This window comes from Felis catus, chromosome B4 (assembly GCF_018350175.1).
Source record: "Felis catus isolate Fca126 chromosome B4, F.catus_Fca126_mat1.0, whole genome shotgun sequence".
Classification (NCBI taxonomy): Eukaryota; Metazoa; Chordata; class Mammalia; order Carnivora; family Felidae; genus Felis; species Felis catus.
The window spans coordinates 95,880,477-95,907,258 of NC_058374.1; the positions used below are offsets into that span (position 1 = coordinate 95,880,477).

The 26,782-nt window shown below is 42.2% G+C and overlaps 1 protein-coding gene across 2 annotated transcripts in view; it reads left to right on the top strand.

Annotated features, from left to right (window-relative positions):
• The first annotated feature begins 3,699 nt into the window (after positions 1-3,699).
• Positions 3,700-26,782, top strand: part of LGR5 (leucine rich repeat containing G protein-coupled receptor 5) — a 133,613-nt gene continuing 110,530 nt past the window's right edge. Inside the window, exon 1 of one of the 2 annotated variants that reach the window (XM_023257242.2) lies at positions 3,700-4,150. In XM_023257242.2, coding sequence (XP_023113010.1) covers positions 3,939-4,150 — 212 coding nt within the window. In that variant the 5' untranslated portion in view covers positions 3,700-3,938. The remainder of the gene's footprint in view (positions 4,151-26,782) is intronic. The other variant, XM_023257240.2, reaches the window with a different exon arrangement.

The following is a 26,782-nucleotide window of genomic DNA, read 5'->3' on the forward strand; positions in this document are numbered from 1 at the left end:
TGTAAGTTCGAGCCCCACATTGACTGTAGAGATTGATTAAAAATAAAATCTTTAAAAAACAAAAATTAAAAAGTACATAAATTTCTTTCTCAGTGAAATGACAGTAAACCCAAGATCTTATCCAGTTTAAGTCTTGCTCTCTACATATGTGGCGGGGGTGGGGAGGGGGTGGTGGTTAGAATTCCCAAGGGATTTGGGAAACAAAGTCATAAGACTCAGGTTAGAATTTTAGTTCTAACACTGACTTACTGGTCACCGTTAGGAAAACCACTTGCACTGCCTTTCCTTAAACTTGGAGTAAGAACAATATCTTTTTTATAAGGTTTTATGAGGACCCAGTGAAACCATATGAATGTGTAAAGGGCTAAATCAGTGCTGATGGTCATTAGAATGCAATTTGAGAACCTGATCTTACAAATTAAATGGTATTTGCCACAAAACAGGGAGACTACTGCTCAGTGTCCTTGCTAGAACTTTTTCCCCCAGTGTTCAAGGAATCTGATTTGCTGTATTTTCATCTTTAATAGTTAAGATAAAGTGACTAACATACATGCATTCGGGCAATAAAATTACTATTAGCCATATCATTCTTATTTTCAATCTATGTGATTTTCTATCTCTTAAGCTTTATAAGGCCTTGGGACTTCATCAGGTCACTCTTCAATGTTCACACTTCCTGTGCTTCCAGGTTTTTACTGAGCATTCTTGCTCGCAAGTGATTACAACTAAATCCTCATTCACTACCTCAAGCAAAACAAAACAAAATTGATTGATTCACCAATTTGGAGATGATGGGTAGAAACAGCCTTAGATTCAGGTGTTTAAAAGATGACCCTAGGATTTCGCTTCTCTCTTTGCTAATGTTGATAATATCCAGTGAGTTTTCTCTATAGCAGAATGGCCACCCCCCTGACTCCAAATTTCCTTGTCCTTCCAGCTCAAGAAGCCAGAGAAGATCTTCTCACCCCAGGGTCTATAACAATCCCCCAGACAGATTCAGATTGCTTTGCTTGGGTTGTATACTTGCCCGGGGGGGGGGGGGGTGGCAGGGGGAGGCAGAACCGCATAATAGATAGTTCAAGATACTTCAGATACTACCAGAACTACTTCAGGTTTGGGAGGTAGTTTTCCAAGGAGAAGCGTGGAGTGTTCCTACCAAAAGGAGAGAGAAGAAATATTGGGCAAGTACATAGATGATAGATAGATAGAGAGATAGATAGATAGATAGATAGATAGATAGATAGACACATACATACATACATACATACTCAGCACAGTTGTCTGCCCCCACGTAATTGAATCAGAAATTCTGCTCTACATGAATTTATTAACGAGCTTCAATTCCTGAAAGAAGAGGAAAGGCACTAACACAGATTGAAAGTCTACTCTGCTCTAGACCAAGTTCCAGACATTTTCACCTTTAGAACAACACTGGTGAATAATTATCCCCCTTTTACAGAGAAAGTAACCGACTCAGGTGGGCTCTTTCTGTACCTCTGATCAAATAGCCTGAAACTGGCATAACTTACATTCAGGTCGGTTCTGCCTGATTCATTCTACAACTAAAGTGCTGTGCCCTTTTCAGCAACCCTGAAGTCAAGAAGGTATTGCCAAAAGTTTTTAGGCAGACGGTGGACACAACCATATTTGGATGCCTGTGTTGATACATCGATCAGCCAGTAAATATTTGTGAGGTTTGCGGTCACTACTGTGAGCTTCAGTCTTACAGGTAAAGATAAGACAAATGGCCCAGTCCCTGCCTCCAAAGTTGTTACAATAAAGTTGGCAAAACAAAACAAATATGCTTTCAAGAAAACTTCAGAACTAAGTTTTATGGTATTTATAACATACTGTTCAGTGAGATTCATCTTCCGCAGGATTCATGCTCAGAGTCTGTGGTCCCCTTCAGACTGCAAGCTCCATGACGTTGCCACTTCATCGTGATCATAGTCATTCGACAAATACTGGTTTCCTGATGATTAATGCAGACTAAGGTCATACATGGGAGGGTTCACAGAAAGAATATGTCTTGAGTTGTGCTTACAAAATAGGTAAGCTGGGGAAAGAAAAAAAAGGGAAGGAAAAATAGGTAATTAGTAGGCATTCTATGCACGTGGAAGGAATGGCTGGAGAAACAAAAATAATGTGAGAATAAGCAAAGTGATGGTAGGGGATGTGGTGTGAACAGGGACAAGTGAAGAAACAGTCCAGGACTGATAGCCCAAAACCAGGGTTAACTCACAGTTTTCAGCAGCCACTGTCAAACTTCCCCAAATCTTGGGGGGCCGCAGTTTCTTTATTTGCAAAATGAGGAGGATGGAGTTTATAATTGTTAGCCTCTCTGTCCCTCCATCTAATCCAGAGAATTACAAACTTGCTAATGATGGGATTCACCCAAGAAAAGGACATGTTCAGAATACTGAATATAGGTCTAGGTACCTATATTATCATAAAAGTTCCACAAGTGATCAGCCCGTTTTGAGGGTCGTTCCTTCAGTGAAAGAGGGTGGATATACCTAACAAAAAGGAAAAATAGCTTCCCAATTGGAAAATTCAGAAGTTTCTATGAGAAATTTGGTGGGAAAGGCTAAGTAGAAGAATATTGAGAGGGCTTGAGAGCCAAAAGGGTTTTCCACCTTCCTGAAGCAAGGAGGCATTGTGCCCCAGAGTGAAAATTGTGCAATTTTGTGAGTTGATGTGACAGGCTTGGGCTGTCACCTCGTTGAGCCACTCTCTCAGGTCTGGAGACGGTTGACTGGTTCCCACTGAGGCCCTCTCTTCAAGAAAGCCCTAAGTCCTTTTTCTTTCTTCTGCAGGTTCACTGTAGGACACGTGCTGAAGTGTGTGAGACCACGCATTTTGCACTGGGTACTGGGCAGGGGTTCTTGGAGCCCAGTCAGTGCCTCTCACCTGCGGGGCCTGCACTTTGAGAACCCTGGGGCACTTGGGAAGAAAGGCCCCCTAAGCAAAAGCAAACAGCCATCTGTGTGTCTGGTCGAGGCATTGCCTTACCAAAGGTGACTTCCGGGGGATCTTAAGTCAGTTTGAAAAAATAGCCACTTGGACTTCTCGCCCCAAGAGTTAGGAAGGCAGCATTGCAGCACTTGTTCATAAGCCGTATTTATTTAGCCATTAACCTGGCACTTTGATTTTAGGGCAAAAGCGAGCTACACTGTGTGCCCTGAGGTAAAGATCAAAAAGGCCACCCATCGTTCGCCCGGGAATGCCTGCCTCCTTACCCTGATAACTTTAACTATTTTTCTGGATTGAATTTTAGTCTTTTTTTTTTTTTTAATCACTCCATGTATTCCATCCATTATTAGAAGTGGTCTTTGAGAAAGTGTGCAGCATCCTTCGGTCCCTGAGCATCTGTGTCCCTCAGGCAGGTCCCTTTCTGTTCTGGGATCCGGGTCACCGAGACGCATAAGGGAATGAAGGTGGGGGTCCCCTGGCCCTCACACGGTGCAGAGAGCCAGAATGCGCCCCTCGGCGGCCAAGCCCCAGCGCCGAGAACTCGCCTGCACCTCGCGCCGCCAGCCGCCTCCCGGCCCGGGATCTGCAAAGGAGGGAGGGGGCCGGAGGAGGGAAAGGGAGGCCGGGCGGGGGGTGCCTGGGAAGCCGGGCTGCGCTGACGTCACTGGGCGCGCAATTCGGCCCGGAGCGCTTTAAAAAACAAGCGTGCGAGCGGAGATGCTGCTCCACACAGAGCAGGCCGCCTGCAGCAGCAACGCTCTCTGCCCCTGCAGCGGCTGCAGCCGGAGGCCCGCGTGGCGGCAGCGGGCACCGCCCGGCCCCGCCGCGCTTCTCCTCGGCGCCCCCGCCGTGGGGCAGGAGCGCGGCGCTCCGCGCTGCGGGCGCCCTCCGAGCCGCAGAGGCCGGCGGCAACCCGGACGCTGCCCTCCCCCCGCGCCCCGCTCGCGGCCCCCTGCCCGGGCACCATGGACACCTCCCGGGTCGGCGTGCTCCTGTCCTTGCCGGTCCTGCTGCAGCTGGCGGCCGGGGGCGGCTCGCCGAGGCCGGGCGCGCTGCTGCGGGGGTGCCCCGCGCACTGTCAGTGCGAGCCCGACGGCAGGATGCTGCTCAGGGTGGACTGCTCCGACCTGGGGCTCTCGGAGCTGCCTTCCAACCTCAGCGTCTTCACCTCCTACCTGTAAGTGCGCCCCCCTCGGCTCCGGGAAGGGGGCAATTAGGGGAAGGGAAGCTAGCCGCAGACCGGCCCGGGGGTCTGGAGGGGGTGGACTGGTTTGCAGAGGGCATCTTGGACAGACGTGTTTGGGCCCCTGGGAAATGCACGTGTCTCGGGGGAGCACGCGCGCACTTTCTAAGGGCCCGCGGAGAAACTGCTTCGGGTGCAAGCCCCGAAAAGCGCCAGTGCTCGCAGCTTCCCGGTCCAGCTCCAGGCAGGTCGCAGGTCGAAGTCTTCCCGGTGCAGGCATTTGCCTGCTCCGTGGGCATTTGCGCCCCTGAGCCTGGAACCTAAGGACGGGCTGCCCAGTTGATCGCTGCCCCAACCTCCCCTCCGCGCCCAGCCGCGTTCCACCAAGACCTGTAAAAAGTTTCCCCAAAGGAGAACTCCAGCTTGCCCAGCCCCAAAAGAACTTGCTGTGCATCCCTTGCATGGGCGTGTGATGGAAACTTTTTTTCTTCCTTTCTTCTTCCTTTCTTTCTCTTTTTTCTTTCTCTCTCTCTCTCTCTCTCTCTTTTTTTTTTAATGAAGTGATTAAAATGTGGCAACCACAAACCCTGATTAGAGCTGCCAGAACGTTATCTTCACCTTTGGCTGCCCGAGCCGCCCTTTGAAGTGCCCGCGGCCACGGTGTAATCTTTAACCATCTCCTCCTCCCCAGGAGGAAAAGGGAAGTGGGCTGAAGGCGGCGGGGAGGGTAAACAGCGACGCCGACACCCCGGAGGAGACCCGAAGCTCTTGGTCATCCTTCGGGGCTCCTCCCACCCCTCCGCCCCCCACCACAGCCTCCGAAGCCCCAACCGCGAAGTCCAGGCGGCGGCTCAGTCCGTAACTTTGTCTCTGGAAAACCTAGGCCCGAAGGGTAACAGGTGGTTGGGTTAGATGAAGTGACCCAGGAGGAACCCGATTCTCGGAAACCAAGGCGACAACTCCCCTCAAATCCGTGGAGCATATGAGGCTCGGTTCCTTCGGGCAGAGAGACTAGGGTCGGGGCCACCCTGGAAAAAAGGGTACTCGTGGTCTCAAGGTGACACGTTTAGGTTTTAATTCGAATCACTGGGGTGAGCCCACCCCAAGCCCACGCAATCCTGGTTTCGGCTTCTCTGATGTACCTTGGCAGGGGCGAGTTGGGATGTTTGTGAACTCGTTCTTTCCTGTGTTTAGTTGTTTTCTGGAGAAAAGAAACATGAAGAGGCTTGCACAACGCCATCCACTAGATAGTGATTCTTTTTCTAGAGACAGAATGAGAAAGAAAGAAAAAAAATTTTTCGGTTTGCTTTAATATTTCATTGAAAAGAAATACTGGTATTAGCAAATGGCAGTCTCCTTCTTATCTGACCATAAAACTATTTGGGGTGCTTTTCTTTACTTGAGAGGTTATAAAATTATTTGTTCTGACCGTTCTCTAAGAATTCACATTTACAGCTGCCTGTACTACGAAGTGAAATGCTCATCCCCAGTCTCTGGTTTAAATGCTAAACTCATTGTTTCAAGAATCCCGTGGTCTTCTGTATAGTGAATTTTTGAGAGCAGTTTGGCAACTACCCTTAAGAGCCTGGAACTCTTCTTCCCCATCACCCTGAGGAAATTGATTATATGCAAGAGAGGTGTGCAATCCCCCCCCCCAAACACTTAACTATTTAAATCATGCACTTGTTATAAAGCATGTTTAAGAATACAGAAAATAAATTTGTGAGTAGCGTCAGGATGCTTTTTTCTCCCACTTGAAAGAATGAACATTTGTTCTGTTACTAAAAGTTGGTACCAAATGCTGTTTCAAATTATTTCCCACATACCTCAAATGCATTTAACTGTGTCCTCCATGTGTCAGATCATCCTGCCACTGTTCCTTATCTATCTATCATTATAGATAGCCCCTTGGAGTTAAGATCCCATTAGGAAGTTAATGGTCATCTTTTTGTCCTGCCGTTTGATGATAGCCTGCACTCTGGCCTAAGGGGAAACTTTCTCAGTGCCCTATGAAATATTCATCTCAAAGTGTCTGAAAAGTGTCACAGAGAATGTTAAATACTTGCTTCTCGTGGCTAACATCTCAGGCAAAAGGAGTGCTAAATGTAGAAATGAGTCCTGACATAAGTATCCAAAGTGATGTTCTTCATAACGTGCGATTTCAGAATTTGGTCTCCTTTAGCGGACAAAATGTCAGGAGCTACGGGATGCCTTTTCTTTGTGAGTTGAGGGGTTTAGGGGTTTTTTGGCTTTTGTTTTTACAACTACAGGAACTCTGTGCAGACGTTAAGGGCAGATGGTGCCCTCTTTTGGTTACACCTAGAATTATCTGACCCATTTCTGCCTTCACTTACACACTCATAGCCTAAAAGAGAAATTTCTATTTACTCATATTCAAATAAATAAGCGTGTATTGTAGTGGTTTGCTTATTTTAAGAAATAATTTCCCTCTGCTCTTGAAAGAGACCACTGAGTTATAGTCCCTTAACCACTGGGGCCCCGTGGTAATTAAGCTTTGGCGAGAACATGGAAGTATGCCAGGACTGATGTGGGTAAAAAGCCAGACTACTGTCTTCTGTTGTTTGTAGCAGGTTATCACCATTTATTTGAGTCGAAATATTATCTCTTAATCTTCCTCCCCTCCCCACAAAAGAACAAGCATTTAATTTTCTTCAAACAGATTGATGATGGCAAGTTGCAGCTGTAAACATTTGGCAAATGGACTTGCCATAATCTGATAACTGGCCAGTTAGACTCATAGGTAAAGAAAGTTTCCTAAATCTCTTCACATAAGGCAAGAGCTATTTATGTCCAGTTTTATAATCTTTTTCCCCCAGAAAATCTCAGTCTTAAGCCACTCTAAACATTAATATTAATTCTATTTTCTTACTGCACTGCATTCCCCAGTAGATCTTTAATTGGACCACCGAACATGGTGGAAACACTGGAAAATCTCAATCTTAATCTCTCTCTCCTTCCTTGTCTCTCTCTCTCTCTCTCTCTCTCTCTCTTTCTCATTATCTCTTTCTCTCTCTCTCTTCCAATTGTGTTGGGCTCTGATGACACAAAATAATAAATAGGCTAATAAAGCTCACTCTAAATAAAATAAGGAAAACACTAGGGTTGAGACATAAAAGCAGGCAATAATTGTTTACAATGTTTAATACAACTCAATCTACCAGTAGTGATCTGTCAGAAATAAAGTAGCTCTAGCATATAATCTTATTATAGGGAAACTATTTTAATGCGTGAAATGTGGACATTTTTTGCTAATTGGGTCTTAAAAGCAAGTTCGCCTATGCTACTTAGATGTGTCTTTCATCCAGTTAGCGTGGCATCCAGAGAGATAACTAAATCCGTATGAACATCCTAATATAGTTTAGTATAGAAAATATACTTTTCTTTATTGATCTAGAACAGCCATTTTATTTTTAAATGAAAACTGAGTTTTTCCCTGCTGTTGCTTAAAGACATGAACATTTCATCCACAAGCAAATTCATGTCACATGAACTAAAGGAACGGGGAGAATGAATTGTGTTTTTTTTTTTTTAAATTGTCGTATAATTTGCTTACTTTTCCATATGTAACTTTATAACAAAATTTAATTTTACACATAGTTAGCAAAACTGGAATTAATAAAAACTGATCAAAAACCTCAATTATAACTAATTAAGTATGGCCCTGGTGTCATACATATGTTTTAAGCATTTAAGATGCAGTTTAAAAATTAAAGAATATTTTTAGAATCTTCTTTGAAATGGCTTAATATATTTCTGCTTCTCTTCAAGCAAAGAAAAGTATTTTAAATCAAGGAAAATGTTTGTAGTTTAGAAATGGTTACAAAAGCCTTTAACTCTTTTAACAGTCTTAATATTTAGATCAATTGCAAAATTTATACAGTTTGCTCTACAGACTGCTTTCAGAATTCGTTGAAAATATAATGATGTCAATAACTTTTTTCATTTTAGAGAAATTCTTTATTTTTCCCCAGGATTCCTAGCATTGTTTTAGTAGTGTTTTTGTTACAGGGGCAATTACTGAAACTAATTGACTAAATTATTCTGAGTGATTTTTTTTAAAATACTGGTTCTGATTCAAACAATTTTGTGGTGTAGACTTAAAATAAATATTTTATTGAATATGATCTACATGTGCATGGCAGAATTTGTGTGACAAAAATGAATTTTTACATATAAGAAATACGATCTTCAATCAGATCCTTAATCTTTTTTCTCTTCATGCGTTTTCTTCAAAGTAAAGGAGTTCTGATAGCAATCACAAACGAATTAGAAGATGGAATTAAAAAGGAAAACCTTTGTAGTTCAATAAAATTGTGTTTTGATAATGGAACCATTCCCACTTGGATGTGTTTAAAGAAGTTAAGAAAGTCTAAGCTGGTCTATGGTTTCTCATAGTTAACTTCTTATCTGAACTATCTGATTTTTTTTTCATTTTCAAGACATGTAAGTGTCAAAGGCATAGAAATAGTATCCATGTAAGCAATTAACCCAATAAAGCTGTCACATAATTAAAGACATTGCAGTATATTTGTAATTCTATAACTGATGCCTCATATCTACCTACCTTAGTAAAGCATTTTTTATATTTTTTCTATTAAACTCATAGATTTAAGTCATTTTAGCTATAAATTGAAATATGTTTCTAATTAACCCAAATCATATGCCATAAGATAGAAATGAAAAACAGTAGTGAACTCTGCGTTGAGCAATTTTGTGAAGTCATTTTTTGTTTTTGTTCAGTTATTTATATAAATTCAGAATACTGTCAAATGGCACATTTCCTTGTAAACACCCCAGAAGCGGACATTTCTGGTAAATTGAATTCTTCATGAGGAGGCAAATTCCTTCCTTTGAGATTCAGCGTCTTCACTCCTGTTGCAATGTTTTCCTTTATAGAATCTCATTTTATAGTAGAAAGATGAATCAGACTGGCATCAGAGCCACAACTGACACACCACGTACCAAAGAAAACAAGCTGATTATCTAGTCCTGTTGCTCTTTGTGATGCATCTTAGCAGAATTTCAGTTGTTAACTGTACCCGTGAGTTCTAACCTACTGCAACTCTTTTATTCCCATTATCTGTCAGCTTCAACCCACGTTTTTATTCCCTCGTTACATATAAGACACCAACTACACTCTCGGTTGCACCCAAGGAACTCATTTTCTATGGGAAAGGGAGAGATTTCATAGGCTACAGGCAGAATTTTTCATAATTCAAAATGAATTTTGTTCTCCAGGGACAGGAAGCAAGGCCCATTCTTGAAATCCCTGGCATTTTCCCCTACCTTCCCCAGGTAATTTTTTGTATTACCTTGAGGCCAATGGAAATGCCTTATTTGAAACTGGTAGGTAGAAGAACAGTAGTCATTTGATTTCAAGAGATAGTATTATATTATCTAGTGGCAATGCTAAAAGACTGTTAACAGGGTATTGGCATTGGTAGGAGAGCTGTATAAAAGATGCTTCATAAGCTGGACTCCTTCCTCATACCTTCCTATCGTTAGTACCTCCATTCTTAATGTTGAAGTCTGGGATTGGAGAAGCAGAAGTTTACTGTGAAAGGATGCAGAGGAACCAGCCATGTCCTTGAAACCATCTTCCTTACGGTCAGGTGGAAGAACACTCTAGGATGTGATGATGCGTTCTATTTCCTTCAGGATTTACTGTCCTCACTAGACTGTGAGCCCCTATAGGGTAGGAAAGTTCCCACCTTATAACCCGAGTGCTCACACCAGTGCCTGACATTTAAGGGATGTTCTGGAAATATTTACAGTGGTGAACTGAACAGAATTGGCTGAACCAGCTGCTGAAATCCCAGCGGCTAAAATCAGTCGGAGAACAACTACTTGTCCGCAAGTAACACTACAGAAGGCTCTCCGCAATTATGGCCCAGCCCCACTTGAAAGACAAATTGTATTCAGCTTCAATGATGCAATGAGCTGTTTAACAAACACACCATAATTTACATATCAAAATTACTTTATTATAATAACAGCTGACATTTATATTGTTCCTCCTGAGTACTAGGCATTATGCTAAGTACTTCACTCCTTCAAATGCCCCACAAACACACTGTGACGCAGGTACTCTCATCATCCCTAACTCGTGGGCCTATCTGCTTATTGCAAAAATGTTTACATGGTTCAACATGTTTTGGGCCCTCTCTGAACTTATCTTCAGGACCAGTTTTGCCAGAAACACAAGAAAACCAGCCTTCTAATTTATAGTTATGCCTCACAGTAATTGTAATTGGTGCTGAAATATTTCAGCATGTTTTTTTTTTCAGGAACACAATTTATGAAGCTCTAATAACAGAAACATTCCTTCAAGGAAAGGGGCTATGCAGCTTTTAATTTTCAATAAAATGAGAATAACATTATATAGCTTAGGGCCAATATTTTAAGCTTAGTAGGTATCTTTTCATATGTCCATTTTATTACTACCACGGAAACCATTTTTCTTATCTCCAAGTCAAAGATAAATTGTGGTAGCTGCCCAAGTATCATAAAGAGTGATCAATTGACTAATAAACTTCCAAGTCAAAAATAAAACTTCTTTTTTTTTTTCTATGACCAGATCTATGTGTCAAATAAAATAGCTGAATTCTTTGGAACTATTTCTCAATTCTGAGAGACATGAACTTTCTTAATAGGCAAATTTTATGTGAGTTCATTTTCACCTTTAAAACTGATGAGATGAATTGCTATCATAAAAGGTTTCCATACATCATTTGATTCAGAATGGAAATTATGTCAAAGTTTTACCTACTTTATCTACTATCTGTAAACTATGCATGGCTTAAGAGTTTGGCCAATGATGCAGAAGTCTTTCTGTGTAAATTAGAAATCTGGGTAAATCAGAGAAAACTTCCCTCCTTCCAACAAAGAGAAACTCTTCCTAAACTATCCATTCTGTTTCTTCAGTCTTCCATTTCATTTACTGCTATAAACCTGATGTGTGTTAATCATTTATTGTATTACAAAGTCAACATGAAAAACCAATAGCTGGCCAATTAAATGAATTACAGATTATATTCAGTATAGAGAGAACCTCATCAAGTAAGAATTGATGTTTAGAAAGTGTACGATACATTGGGGTATAATCTCTAAAATCTCCTAAAACCTCTCAACTCTAGTTTCCTGTTAACATTAATAATTGAAAATTATGCAGCGGTAATTTTCAAGTATCTCATTTTTAATGTATACACATTTTTTTTTCTGTGTTCATTTTACCCTCCTTGCCTTCAGAAGGAGTTTGGTTTCATCTTCTGAAGAGGACTGTGGTTGTCAAGGGGGAAGAAAGCAATCTCTGTCACACACACACACACACACACACACACACACACAACACCAACATGCCAATAAGAAGCGGTTCGCTTTGTGCCACTTGCCGGGTGGAAGGGATACGTAACATGGACGTGGCATGACAGTGGAGAGCCGACTCGTTCAAGGGGAGAGATGAGGAGCTGGCTGTGTGGAGGCACCTTCAGTTTAGTTCAGAAGCTGAAATGCAGAAGACAATGGTCCTGGCAAAGGGAGCCCAACTCCAGCTGAGAACGCGTGCACTGAGCTGACCTTCCTCGTCAGCCTGCCAGCTGAGATTAAGCTTTCCTCAAGTGGTCCCTTGTTAGCCCAGCCTTTTCCCCAGCGTTGCTCATCTTTCACAACTGGAAGCCAAGTGTTTCAAACTGTTACTCAATTTTGCAGCCAAATTCCTTTATTTCCTCCTTCCTCCTCCTCTTCTCCCTCACACACTCACACACACACACACACACACACACACACACTGTGATGGCTAACCTTACGTTCGTGCCTTCCTTTCCAAAGTCTACACTCAGAAAAGAACATAAGAATTTTTATGTTTCACTAAAAAACTGGTAAATATTTTTGTGCTTCTTTTTTTCTTGAAACCTTGATTAAGTAGAACAGGGACCTCTACAAAAGATGTCTATTTGCAAAAATAACCTGACTTTGATCAAAAAACCCGCAAAAGTGTACTTCTCAGGAAAGTAGAAAACCACACATGATCTCAAGTGGAAAAAATATAAAGAATTTGCTGAATTTTTAACCTTAGTACATAACAAAGATATTATTTTAAAGTTGGTTGGTTAATGTGGGCTGTGTTAGAAATTTCATTGTGTTGTGTTTGGGTTTACCCAATGTTATTTTAATGAGTTTATTGGTTCAACACACAAAACACCACATGGAGCTTGAAGTTTTCAGGTTATAAATTTTCTTGTGAGGCACTTATTTGAAGGAACTCTGTTACATAATCAATTGGTCTTTAAATCTATCAGCACAAAATAACCTCTCACTTTTTGAATACATATACAGTGAAGATGATTTGGTTATAAAAACCAAATAAAAATTTCCATGGAAGGAGTTACATTCCTCGGTCATCTATTTTGTGTATATATATATATATAGAGAGAGAGAGAGAGAGAGAGAGAGAGAGACTTCTGTAATAAACATTTATTTCACAATGTTTGATGAATGAATCTACAGAATGAGTTTGGAGTCTTCTAATTAAGACTGAAATAAGAAATCTTCTTCCTTATTTCCTCTTCAAATTTCCTGTCCCGAAAGGCCCCTTAGCAGACATGTCTGCATTTGGCCGTAGACCTACCCTATAATTGTTACAGTGTCAATTGCCCAACAGAGTAAAGCCTAGGAAAAAATGCCAAGAGAGGTGGAAAGACTACATGAGGAAACCTGCTACCCAAGAAACAGTGCAGGCAGAAAGGAGAGACTGTGAGGCCACCAGGAGGCACAGGACACAGGTGGTCCACTTCTGTGTCTCTCTTTATCCTTCTCCATCCCCTGCTTGCAGATAGTATCAGAGGACTGGAAGCGTGCATTTTCCTTATCTCAAACCCTCCCCCCACCCTCACCACTTCCCCCACCCAGGGCTCCAAACAACAAGATGAAGGGAAGTTTAGAAAGAAGAGTCTTCGGGATTAAAGTATCAACTCTAAGTGCACCGAAATTGGGGTGTTTGATTTTAACTTGGGGGAAGCCGCATCCCATCCCCGGGTGGGAGGCCTTCACTCACAGCAGCCCCCTCTCCTCGGCAGCTGTTGTTCTCGGGGGGGGGGGCTCAGTGCAACGGAGGAAGTTCAAGATCTTTTTTCATTAAGTCTTCAAGCTCGGGTAGCAAAAGGAAATCCTAGTTAAACCAGATTCTCCCAGGGTGTAAGTATATCTCATTTGAAGATCTCAAAAGTTTTAGCAACATGATTAACCAACAGCAAGTTTCGACCTTCCACCTTACAGCTGCTGGCCATCCAGTGTAAAGTCCACTTCCCCAGGGTCTTATAATTGTGAGAAGTGTTAGGTGGATATGGACTGGTTCCGAATGACTATTAGATAGTAATTTGAAGCCCTCTTTGCCTTAGCCGTAGAAACTTCTCAGAACATAGTTGATTGTATATTGGGAAAGAAAGGCTAATTTTGATAGATTTATGTTAATTACAGTAAAACCAATTCAGAGCTTGAGCTAATAGCCAACTGCATGTAGAGTAAGTTCTACTATAAAGAACTAAGGATAATCTTTTATGCACAAATTACCAGAAGGACTAAGCTGTATACCTAAGTTCACATTACACAGTACAAAACTGAAATTTAATCATGACTGCTAGAGCATTACCCTAATTGCCCAAATAAACAGAATTAAAATCGGTGTCAGAGGTTTCTGATGAGGCAAAAACTGTCTCTACTCATGGGATTTAGGATGTAAAGGACCTTGGAGGTCACCTAATCCAACACCTTCATTTCACAGATGATGAAATGCATGCTCATAAGAAGTAAATGACATTCCCAAAAGCCACATGGCTGGCAAACATGGAATTGGAACCCAGGGCTCCTGAAAACCCCAGTTGAGTGTTCCTTCTTGTCACTTTTTTGTTCCAACGCCAGATACTCAAGTGAATTCTAAAATTCCCGGTTACTTTTCTAGATGTGGCCACATACCCCGTTGCTTATGTATGCGGTATACATAAATTTTTCTGTCTGAATTTTAACCTTTTCATCTTTTGGGGACCCATTGCAGATACAGATTAAGTGTTTATCAGCTAAAAATCTGCAAAACCGAAGGAAATAATCAGATTTAGTTTGAGGAATAAATAAATAATTTCCCACATTTCTGATCATAGTAGTTAAACATGTGTTTATTATCATTTGAATTTCATCTGTGACTTTAATTTGACCAAGTTTAGGTTGTCTTCATGTCTCTTGTATGCGCTCCCTTTCTCGTCTAGCACTGAAATTGCTTTAGTTCAAGCTCTTCTCGCTGTTTGCCTGGATCACTGCAGCAGTCTCCCGCCTTGGTTTACATAGACCCTCAAGACACACACATTCTCTGCCACCACACTAGTTTGTCCAAGATGCAATTCTGGTCATGTCTCTCTTGTATTCAGTCTTTCAGTGGTTCCCATGATTTCATGAGGAAGTTTAATATCTCAGTTAACCCACAGAGTAAGCTTCTCTTGTCTCATTCCTCACCCACAAACCCTGCTGCCAGTTCCACTCCCTAGCCCCTTCTGTTCTCTTCTCTCCAGCCACATCAAGCTACACCTACAACTTCCATGTTTCATTCCTCTAGAGGACCAGTCACGTGTGTGGGCATCTGTTTGGAATGCTCTTCTTTTTTTTCATTTTGCTGACTTCTATGAGTCTTTCCACACTCAGTTCAACCATCACCTCCTCTGGAAAGCCTCCAGTGACCCACCACTCCAGAAACCTATACCTGATGCTTCCACATTTTGATGAGCTCACCTCAGTCATAGAACTCACCACACTTGATTACCATACTTGATCTGCTTGTCTGTTTTTGTTACTGGACTATGTATATCCCTTGAATTGTAGATTTTCTTGGACCAAAGAAGAAAGAGTCTTCCTGGGACTTAGATCAGAACACAGAATCCCTGTGTATTCATTGTGTTTTCCAATTTCTGAATTTTGTGATGCTTTGCTCTCTTGGGGACTTGCTGACCCAGGAGATACTGCCTCTCTCAGGGCTATCTAAATTCCCAGAGATATCCATGACTCCCCTGCAAGTGTGCCTTTCACATGCAAGCCAACCAATCCAAAGCCACACCCCCACCACCTTCATTATTGGGCTCCTACAGGGCTCTTCCACTCTAGGTCAATATTGCCAATCCTAATCACACAGGGCCAGGTACCAGACAGCTGCGGATGGCCCCAGCACTCCAGAACCTGCTGAAATTATTTAAACTAGTCAATTCTTAGCCTGCTTACACCATCCATTCCTTCACATGGAAACCACAATAAAAGTTCTTGCCCATGCTTTCTTCCTTCTTCTTCCTCCTAAATGACCCTGGTGCTCACGCATGTGGTCCTGCATGGCCGGATGTGGCCCTACTCTTGGGGACTGTGAGTAACAAACTATCTTTTCATGTAACAATTGTCTCCTAATCTATTGGCCATACCATACCTAAATAACATTAAAACCTATATTTTATTTTTTTAAGTTTTTTGTTATTTATTTATTTATTTGTTTATTTATTTATTTATTATTTACTTTGAGGGAAAAATAGAGAGCAAGCAGGGGAGGAGCAAAGAGAGAGGGAGAGACAGAATCCCAAGCAGGCTGGGCATGATCAGCGCAGGGCCCAGTGCAGGGCTCAAAACTCAGGAACTGTGAGATCATGACCTGAGCAGAAGTCAAGAGTCAGACACTTAACCGATCAAGCCACCCAGGTGCCCCTAAAACCTAGATTTTAAAACACCTTCTCGGGGCGCCTGGGTGGCGCAGTCGGTTGAGCGTCTGACTTTAGCCAGGTCACGATCTCACGGTCCGTGAGTTCGAGCCCCGCGTCAGGCTCTGGGCTGATGGCTCAGAGCCTGGAGCCTGTTTCCGATTCTGTGTCTCCCTCTCTCTCTGCCCCTCCCCCGTTCATGCTCTGTCTCTCTCTGTCCCAAAAATAAATAAACGTTGAAAAAAAAAATTTTAAAAAAATAAATAAATAAATAAACACCTTCTCTCCATGCACGCCTGTGCCGGGGCTCACTCAAGGGAGAGTCAGTACCATTTCCTCTCTCTGGGGGCACTGTCCCTCCTGTTCCCCTAAACTCTACAGAAAACCTGCACTTTTCCACATCTAAGATGTAGGGCACCATTTTTCTGTCCATCAAATGTGTAACAGAAACTGAAACAAACTTATATAATCTCTGGTATAATCTTGTAACGTGACAGTGGAGAGGTCCTTCCGTCTAAACTTGGCAGACTACATATTTGTAAATTCCCAAGAAAGAGAGAGAGAGAAAAAAACCATTCAGAGAGTGCTCTTAACACTTTTACCCCCAATTTCTCATTTGAATCTCATAACAGTAACGGTAACAGTAAGAGTAAAATATTTCTAAAGTAAGGAAAATAGTAACTGAGAACAGCTTTGACAAAGATCACAGACCTATCTTAAGTAACCTTGGCAGGCTACTCTGTCTCTGTTTTCTCATCTGTAAAATGGCAGTAATTAATGATATCCACCTCACTGGATTGTTGTGGAGATTGCTAAAATAATTCATGTAAAGCGCTGTGCACAGTATCTCCTGTGTGGAGCATGCATTAAGTGTTAAATGCTATTGTCTTCGTTGGTGATGAAATTATACTTGTTAAAACACTACACCCATGCTTTTCAAATACAGTATTGACTCTTATTGTTATTCCCCAAAATCGCTAAGTTCGTTGCCCTAAAACTTTGTAATTTTCATTAAACAAGAATTTTCAGTGTTAAAAACAAGGGGAGAATAGCAGAGAGGTACCTACTGGGCAGAAAAACAGGAGAAGCAAAAAGAGGCAGCTTCAAATGAGTAGTGTATCACCCAGTACTTGTTAAGTAAAAAGATTCTTTCATCTCTGATCCTTGGTATCAAATAGATAGAAGATTCTGTGTGTTGACTGAAGTTTCATATTTTCACATGGGTGCATACAGCATTTCGTAGACACTGCATAGAGCTCCAGGAGGGCTGATGACTAAGTACTTTGTTACAGATTGAAGTCCACTCTTCAGACACGATTCAATGAATGGCCCACAGTTTGTGGTCCTGGGCTTAAATTGTTTTCCTGCTATCATTTTCATCTCACCCATTCCCATGATTTTTCTTGAGTATGTAGGAAAAATTCAGTTTGGTAACTTCCTGGGCTATCAGAAGGTCAGTCCCAGCAGTTGACCTGCTGTTAGCAGCAGGCAAGAGATAATGGATTCAGGAGGACAGAAAGGACATAGGGAACCCACCCTTTCTCAGAACCAGAGATGCACCCAGGAACACTAAAAATGGGTTTGATTTTTGAAATATATTAAACAGCTGAAAAAATAATTCTACTCTAAGGGGGGAAAACGTATATAAGGAATAGGTTTATGTCCATCTGAAAGTACCTTCCAAGGAGTTGAATTTTCATGAGGGATTTGGGTAGCTGTCTTTGATAAAGAAGCAGTTAGTTCAATGCTATTGCAGGAAGGGTCTTTGCAGGCAGTGATGACATGAGGCTAAAATAATTTCCTGGAGGATAATAGATGCTGACGACTTGAATCTGTGAGGAGGAGGGGATTCAAAGTTACATAGAAGGTCAAAGTACCACTCGGGCTTGTCTTTGAGCAGGGGGCCTTGGAATTAGGCCCAGTGATCCCCAGCAGAGAGGAGAGATGGGTGGGCGGTTATTGGACCAGACAGCCTTTTAATTCTGCTGGATGAGCCCTGTGTCCCATCTCTTCAGATTCTCTACACTCCCCCTACAGAAGAGGCAAGCTGCTTCACCCATGACCAATGAAATCAAGAGAGCAGGTCTGAAAAGAACAGGGAAAATCTCCCCTGTAGGAACACTTTTATATCTTACTACATGTGAAAAGATGATTCTGGAATTCTCAAGTGCCTACTGAATTACTTAAGTAGGAAGCTGATTTCTTTTACAGCCCCAAAGCCAAAACTGAAGGAACGTTCAGGCAGACACCTATTACGTGTCACCCAGCAGCACAGATTGGACGAGTGGGATCTCTCAGCCGAGCTTTATTAAGCAGTTTAAACAATCACCAAAGAAGGCTGAATCAGAAGGCAGCAAAAGTCAAGCAGCTTCCAATGAAGAGTCAGAAAAGTATCTGCCTCAGGCAAAGCAAAATTCTCTAGGTGGAGAGGGGATAAGAGAAAAGTGGCAACCCAGAAGAGACTGTGGCAAATAGGAAAAAGGATTTTAAAAAGCGCTAAGAAAGACTCAAAGGTGAGGTGGACTGAGGTGGACAGAGAGAAGAGTGAGGCATGAGGACAGCCTGACAACATGGCGTAGACCCTGGCTTCTGTCTCTGGGGTAGGGTTGGCTCACCCAACCGTTAGACATCAGTCTTTCAAGGGATCTACAGGCACATTCACACATCCTGCGCCTGCGTGCCCGTGATGGAGGCCCACCTCTGCATTTACATGTGGAAGAAACGGAAGCTCATTTTGGAAACAACCTCAAAATCTCTAAACACCTATCTACTCTATCCACAGGATGATAAAGCAACTGGCATACTCCTAAGAGATGAGAAATAATTAACACCGTAGTGCGGCAAAACAAAACAAAGCAGACGTGCACAGGAGCAGTGTGCTAGATAAGCATCTAGTCCATGGTTCTCAGGTTGTCTGCACATTAGCTCCATCTGGATTATTAACCACCTTGAGGCCTAAATCCCACACCATACCAACTCAATCAAAATCTCTGGGGGAAGAAGCTAGGCATCAGAATGATTTTTTACTCCCCAAGGCAAATGCAATATGCAGTCAAGTTTTGAGAACCACTGAACTAGATCTAGCTACCCCACTTATCAGCAATAGAACCTCTGGCAAGATGCATAAACTCCTTGCCTCGGTTTTCACATCTATAAAATAAGAGAGGCAAGCATATGCTCTGAGGTCTCTCCAATTCTCTATGAATCTATCAGCTTGACATTTGCGGGTGTTGTGCTGGGACAGGTGTAGCAAGATCGCAGAAAATGGAAGGTTTCTACACATCCACACCCACACCCGTTTTGTGCAGCAAATCTGTGAGCATTGTTTACTCTCCTGCAGTGAGCATTACTTAAAATGACTTTATTTGTTTTGCAGTTTAGAGGGCCTCTGTAGGTAGCCTCAGGAGCCCATTCATTTCATTAACATTAAATCAACAAGCAGACCTTCTTTCTGCCTCTCTCAAGCAGGATTAATGGATTTTGGCGTGATTTGTGCATCAAGCAGCAAAACCTCTTGCTGAGAAAGCTGGCAGGCTTGACTAATTCCCAGCAGTGCTAACTTCATAAACTTACTATAAGCTTTTAACTTTGACTGAAGATTAAAGGTAATGACTTCACACTGTTACATTTGAATGCATGACACTCAAGATGTATAAAAACTATACAAAAATGACAAACTGTTTGATAAATTAACATTATATATATGTTTGCATGCGTGTGTGTATACAGATACGGTTTTTATGCTTATGAAAATACTCAATTCTGTGTATGTTAAAAAGGATTCTCTTAAACACCAAAAAAGATTTATGCAATTAGTAATCTACGCTAAATAGAGCACTGACAGTTGCATATGTAAAGTGGAAGCATGAAAACCTATGGTTAGGATACGGTAAATATGCTAATAGAAGACCCAGTTTTGTGTGAAGCTGTAACACCATGGACTGTTGAATAGGAACAATTTTCTAAGAAACAAAATGATTCGGCTCTATGAGACCAGTGTTCACCTATAAATAATCCCACATATGACTATGCTTATATATTTTTTTTCTTCCAGGCAGTCTTTAAATTCAAAATTCAGAGAAGTCTGCATGAAGAAGGGAGAGAAAAGAGGGAAAATACAATATTTCCAGCCCATCTGACAAGACTACATAAAAAGCTTTTGATCAAAGGGTCTTAAGTACACTTTACTGGTGTGACAAACAACATTTTTATCCCTTTATTAGATTTATTTTCTTCTGAAAACTGCAGTGACCAGGGTATGGTTTGTGAAAGAAAGCTGGCAGGGTTGTGTTCTTTGATTCCTAATTAACACCTTCGGTCTCAAAAGAGAACCAACAGAAATACCATAAAATGTTGCAGCTGCATTGTGATTCCGCTTGGTTGGTTTGTTAAAAGTCGGCTGGGCATTGGCGGCTGCAATAAAGGGAAAGCTCAATGGATGTTTTGTATTGTGCCCACTGAAGTGAAAGAAGGCAACCATTTTATTTTTCAAATGGGCAGCTGCAGAGGGAGGTTTAAATGGAGCTAAATGCAAGATTTACTGTTAATTTATAGTAAATAAATAAGGAGAAGAGAGCCTAATGTTCCAGTTTTTACAGTCACATAGAAATTTTAGCGAGAAATTATTAAGGACAACAATTTTGGCGCTTTTTAGCAACCGATTTGGGGAATTTGGCGGCAAGGAAGAGCATTCATTATTAAAAATCAAAATAGCCTTTTTGAAAGAGCTGAGTAAGCCAAATCTTTGGAAATTGTCACTTCCTCTTTGAAAGGTAAAGGTATATCTTCCCTGTCTTTGGTAATGTAACTCCCTCAACCCACTTTATTGAAACCCTAAAATTTATTCAGATCGGAATTAAGTAAGATTCCCTACACCCGCCCCCCCACCTCACTTTTTTTTTAAAGAGCATGGAGTTGAATTTTGCCTTGGGTAGGGGAATAAAGGAGGCATTTAACTCTGGTCAGATAAATCTCACTCACATTCAAAAATGCAATTAAGGAAATATGTAAATCTAGATGTTTCATCAAATGCTAGCTAAGGGGTTACTAGTTCTTTTCGAACACAATGACTGAACTAAAGAACTTTAGTGTCTGTGTAAGAACCATTGTCCAAGCTGCAGTCCCTGTTGGAAACAGAGTCCGGCCCGGCCGTGGGAAATACCTACATATTTGACACAGGCCCTATTTCTGAGAGAAAGGGGATGGAAAGGAAAGTATGGCGATTTTACTGTTGCATTCTAATCAGCCATGATCTGCCTAATTTGCTTTGATCAGGAAGATAAACTAATTTTTCTATGGGCTGGATAAAAGTAATTAGCAAGCCAAAGCTTTCATGTTATTTCAAAAGAGCTAAAGTAAAGAGGATCAGAAATTGTAATGGTGGGAGCTAAATACATCTTTTCGGCTCATCTGAGAGCATTGTTAGTTCAAAATAGGATACGGACACAGAAGAGGAACTCTGGCTAAAGATAGTTTCATGGGCTGCACGACTATTGTAAATCCTGGGATCTACAATGCTATGTAACTAAACAGAATTGCCAAGGGGTGATTTATATTTGGTGCCTGTGTCATGTGGCCCCGTTCTTTTGGGGGGACACCTTTACCTTTACTACCTAGTCCTAAAACATTGTTGGTTTTTCCAGCATCTCTGCATTTGAGTTGTTGTATTTCAGTTGGGGGTAGTTGGATGTGTTTATTTGAGCCCTAAGCCACTGCTCCTCTAAAGCACAGAGACACGGCCAGCTTGGGAGTCTATGATCCTGGATACACTAGAGTGGGGATCTGAGATCAAACTGAAAAAGCTAATCAGGAACCTGACTCTCCAGATGCTTAAATTTCACAGCCTGGTTCACCGGCTTTTGTGCCAGTCACCAGCTTCAGTAATGCCGCGTCCTCTCCTCTTGCTCTTTCTAAACACCCAAACACATGTAGTTATTAGATGAGAAGGAAAGATTCTGGAATATGGGATTTTGTTTCTTAAAAAAAAAAAAAAAATCTTCTATTTAATGTTACTTTTTTTTGTTGTTGATATGACCTTTGCTTTACTTCCTTTTCCAGGCTGTTGTACCAGATATGGTATCTGTAACCCTACTGTAAACTTAATTGCTTTTTTGGCTACTAATCTCCTTTGCTAGGGTTCTTAGATACCAAAGTGTACATTTCGTGTCAGACTCGATGTGTCTCATAAAATAAGTGGATCTTTTAAAAGAATCTCTCTGTGAGGTTGGAGCTCACCAAGCATCAAGGTTATATACAAACTGTTGTTACAGAATGATTCCAAAGAAAACAAGGCGATAAAACCACCATTCTACCCTGTTTTTAAAATTATTCAAAATTATTTGACTTACTTTTTCTCATGTTTTTCTCCTCTTTTTGGAAAGCTGCAGTCAACAAACATATTTTTAAGCTTATTTATTTATTTTGAGAGAGAAAGAGAGAGCACAGGTGAAGGGAGGAGCAAAGAGAGAGAGGGAGAGAGAGAATCCCAAGCAGGCTCTGTGTTGTCAGCACAGAGCCCCACACGGGGCTCATAGTGGGGCTTGAACTCACGACCATGAGGTCATGACCTGAGCCGGAATCCAGAGTTGGACACTCAACCAACTGAGCCACCCAGGTGCCCCCAAACATTTTAACCTTAACAAATAAAATAAGTTGGGGCACCTGGGTGTCTCATTCTGTTAAGCATCTGACTTTGGCTCAGGTCATGATCTCACAGTTCGTGGGTTCGAGCCCCACATCGGGGTCTGACAGCTCAGAGCCTGGAACCTGCTTCAGATCTGTGTCTCCCTCTGTTTCTGCCCTTCCCTTGCTCATACTCTGTCTCTCTCTCAAAAACAAATAAACATTAAAAAATTTTTAATTAAAAAATACAAGTAAGTCTTTTCATTTTGTTGCTGACTGTCATAGGTCTAGAAAAGATGGCAACTATTAGGAATAAATTCAATTTATGGCTGTGGAGGAAATCCTTAGTTGTGTTAACGTCATGTTCCTGCATATTCATTAATTCATTCACAAAATTAATGTCTATCTATTGCCAACTCTGTTCTAGATCCTGAGAGCGTAGCAGTATAGTCTTTGCAGGGGAGACAGACATGAAGTAAATGCTTATTTAAATGTATGTTACTAAGATTATGAAAAGACTCTGGTGGAGAACGAAATTGCCCTACAAGAGAACCTGCCTGGTCTTGGTGGTCAGGGAACACTTCCATTAGGAAGTGACATTTAATCTGAATCTTAGAGGGCCAGTTGGCATTGGCCAGAAGGAAAGGGAAAGTCCATTCTAGACCCAGTTTCCCATTTCAGTCTAAGCAATGGCTGGATTGTCTCCTATGCGTTCTGCTCCTGTAATATACAGCATGATGCCAAGGACCTGTAAATACCTCCTGTTGTAGGAGGTCTTAACATGGTTACCCCTAGGGGGCAGGATCCTCCTCTGAGATTTGACCTATCATTTCTTGGAAGCCTCATAGGAATATACTAAAAAGAGCTGTGTGGCAAGGGGCTCTGCAGCTGTGTTCTGGTGTCCCAAGTGTACCTTCTGCTTTAGTAGCTTATAGTGTTACTGGGCATACTGAATTCGTTTTCAGGTCTCTGAAACATAATTATGATCTTATTTATTTGCACCCCTAATAATCAGCTGAAAAGAAGAAGTGGTAATTGTGCTGTGTAGACCTGTATGTTTCTCCTGCATTAGATGGGGAGCCAAGAAGCAGAAGCAAGATCTTCCCTCTGCCCTTCTCTCATTCACAGTAAACTCTTCCAAATTCTGTTCACAAGGGGGAGCTGATCAGACCTAAGTGTGCACATTTATTAATTTTTTTCATTATTCACCTCCCATTGGCTTGGCACTTGCTATTAGGCAGGTTCTAGACTAAGCCCAAGAAATAAAGATGAATCAATTAACAGCCTCTGCTTTCTGGAGTTCACAGTTTAGTGGAGGAAGGCAGACAAGTAAACCAAAGCAGTATGGTGGTGAAGAGCCCCATTCTGGCTCTTTGTTGGAATCCTGGCACTGCACTTATTACCTTGGGCAGATTAAACTCCTCTGTGGCTCCAGTTTCCCCATCTGTAAAACAGAATATTTCTCATAGGGTTGTTCATGAGTGTTATTCTTGGCAGAACACTTATAACAGTGCTTGACAGGTAGCAGATACAAGGCAGGGTTAGGTCTGATTATTACTAGAGGTCAGTATGAAGTCCTGTGGAGACACAGAAGGAAACCATTCATTCTACCTGGAGAATTCTACCATTCATTCTACCCTACCAGAGAGGGTTGTGTTTACCCTTCTTTTAAAGGATGGGGAGGATTTCGCCACCTGGGTGGGGAGTGTCCTTCAGAAGCACATCAACAGAGGCACCAGAGTAGGAAAGCACATGGAAGTGTTCAGATTTGCTAAACACGAGGCCACAGTGCCTGGAAATGAGAGAGCTTTGAGGAAAGATAACACAGAAAACATCTGAATGACTGCAAGACCTCCTGAGAGGAGATGGAGTGTTCAGTATGGAGAAACTTGCTAAAGCATAGGTCAGGTATGACTGACACCTGCCAAATGAAGTCATAGGTCTTTATTCAGGTTTTCCTTCAAATGATTGAGCCCCCCATGACAGACCAAACCTCTGAGGGCCAGGGTTTTAATCTTGCCCTGCCATTGAGTAATTCATGGCCGAAGGATACCATTTACCTTTTCTCATCTGTTTTGGCCTCTGCTAAATAAGAGAAGTCATCCAGGGTCCATTTTTAGTGCAAAGGTCACCCTCGATTTTCTTTACATATGGCAAGGAATGCTTGACTTGCAAATGAATGTCCCAGCCATGTTTAATGCACAGGCATTGCATGTGGAAAAAGTGGATATGGAAGCAGACTCGGGGCTTCCTCCACAAGCAGCTTCTGCTCTCAGGAGTCCTCCAGCTCTGGCTCTTCCTCCTCCTTTACCATAGTGGCTTCCATTCCAACCTGCCTTAGACCCCACATCTGTTTCCAACTCTAAGACAGGATTAGGTTTCTTCCTTCTCCATGTCCTTTTCCAAAACCTCAAAACAAAAATACATGAATGAACGGTTTCTGAATGACACTCTCAACTCTACTGTATCTTGAGAGTCAATCCTACTCACTTCTGAGGGCCCTTGGTCATCACTGCCTTTGCTGAAAACAAAATTATAACAGATCTTCCCCCCAGAAATTGCCCCCTATCCATTCTCATTGCCAGAGTATCTCCCATCTGAGGGTCAGTAATCTCAACTCTTGCACCTTTTCTGGTCATAAGCATTGCATCTGGAATTGCAGGCTTCTGATGACCTATGAGTCCTCCCTACCCCACCTCTCCATCCCTTATGTCTCAAAAGGCACGTGTCCCACTTCTTTGCCAAAGCCACCCCCCCACCATCTTGGATTTCCCCTTCATCTCCGGACCCATGGTTTACTCCTTCAGCAAACTTTTATTCAGAGTGTGCTATGCAAGGTGCTATGGGAGGACACAAAGATGAAGACAATATCCATTCATTGTCTTCTAGAAGTTTGAAGTCTAAAAGGTTCATATCACTTTATATATTAAAGTTGGTAGCCTGGCATGTTATCTAATAAAAGGGTTTCCATTAAAAGGTAGTTATTACCAGGGCCTCCTCTATTTCTCCCTCCTTAACTGATTTATCATGGTGTTCCCCACTACCTAACATAGTATCAGACACATATGCATGTTCTAGAAATGTTTCCTGTGGGTGGAATGAGGCATTCTTCCCTCTGTTCTGCTATTTCTCCAAACTGTTGTCCCTCTTTCTCCTTCCTCTCATTGCCAAAATTCTTCAAAGAAGAGGCTACAGTCACTGCTGCCATTTCATTACTAATCCACTCATTCTTTCATTCCTTTTGAAATCAGCCTGCCACTCCCATCATTCCATTGAAATCATTTTTTTTTAAAGTTTCTCTAAGTTTATTTATTTTGAGAGAGAGTGAGAGAGAGCAAGTGTGCAAGCAGCGGAGGGGCAGAGAGAGAGCGAGATGGAGAGAGAATCCCAAGCAGGTTCCATGCTGTCAGCACTGAGCCAGATGCGGGGCTCAAACCCACTGACCGAACGGTGAGATCATGACTTGAGCTGAAATCAGGAGTTGGACGCTTAACCGACTGAGCCACGCAGGTGCCTCGAAATCACTCTCAAACACACCGCCACTGACCTCCTACTGCCAAGTCCAGATGATCTCTTCTCAGCCCTCAGTCTTCCCAGACCACTTGGTAGAATTAGTCTCTGCTGAGTATCCCCTCCTCCCACCCTAAACGAAGGGAGGGTGCCGGACTTCCAGCCTCAGAATGCACACATTCTGGAATCTGACAGGCCTGGGTTTGGCCACAGTCCAATGATCAGTTTCCTTATCTGTGAAATGGGGCTGATAAAGCCCATTATCTATGTCTGGCACACACACCCTCAGCCTCCTAATTGCTCTCCTTACCTCACTCTCATCTCACACGTGCAGAGCTGCCAAATTGACCTTCCTAAACTTCATAATGATCATGTCACTTCCCTGTTCAGAAAGCTTCAGCAACACTGGAAAGCTCCACATCACACACAAGGTCCCCACAGTCCCTCACATCGTGCCCAGCTGTGCTCCAACAGCAGGAATCCTGGAGACAGTTCCACCTGGTCTCTACTTGCCATTTAATATCTCGTTATCTCAGTGTCTCCATTAGCAAATTGAAATGCTAGATTCATTTAGAGCTAAAGCTCCACTCGGCTGTGAAATTCTGTGATTCTACATCGTGGCCTTATTTTTCCATACTGTGCCTTCAAATTTCTATTCTTCAGGCAAATTGGATGGGACCCCACTTCCTTAACACACCCTTTGCTTTCCTACCTCTGGACTTCTGCTCTTAGCAGTCTTTCTGGCTGGACTGGTTGC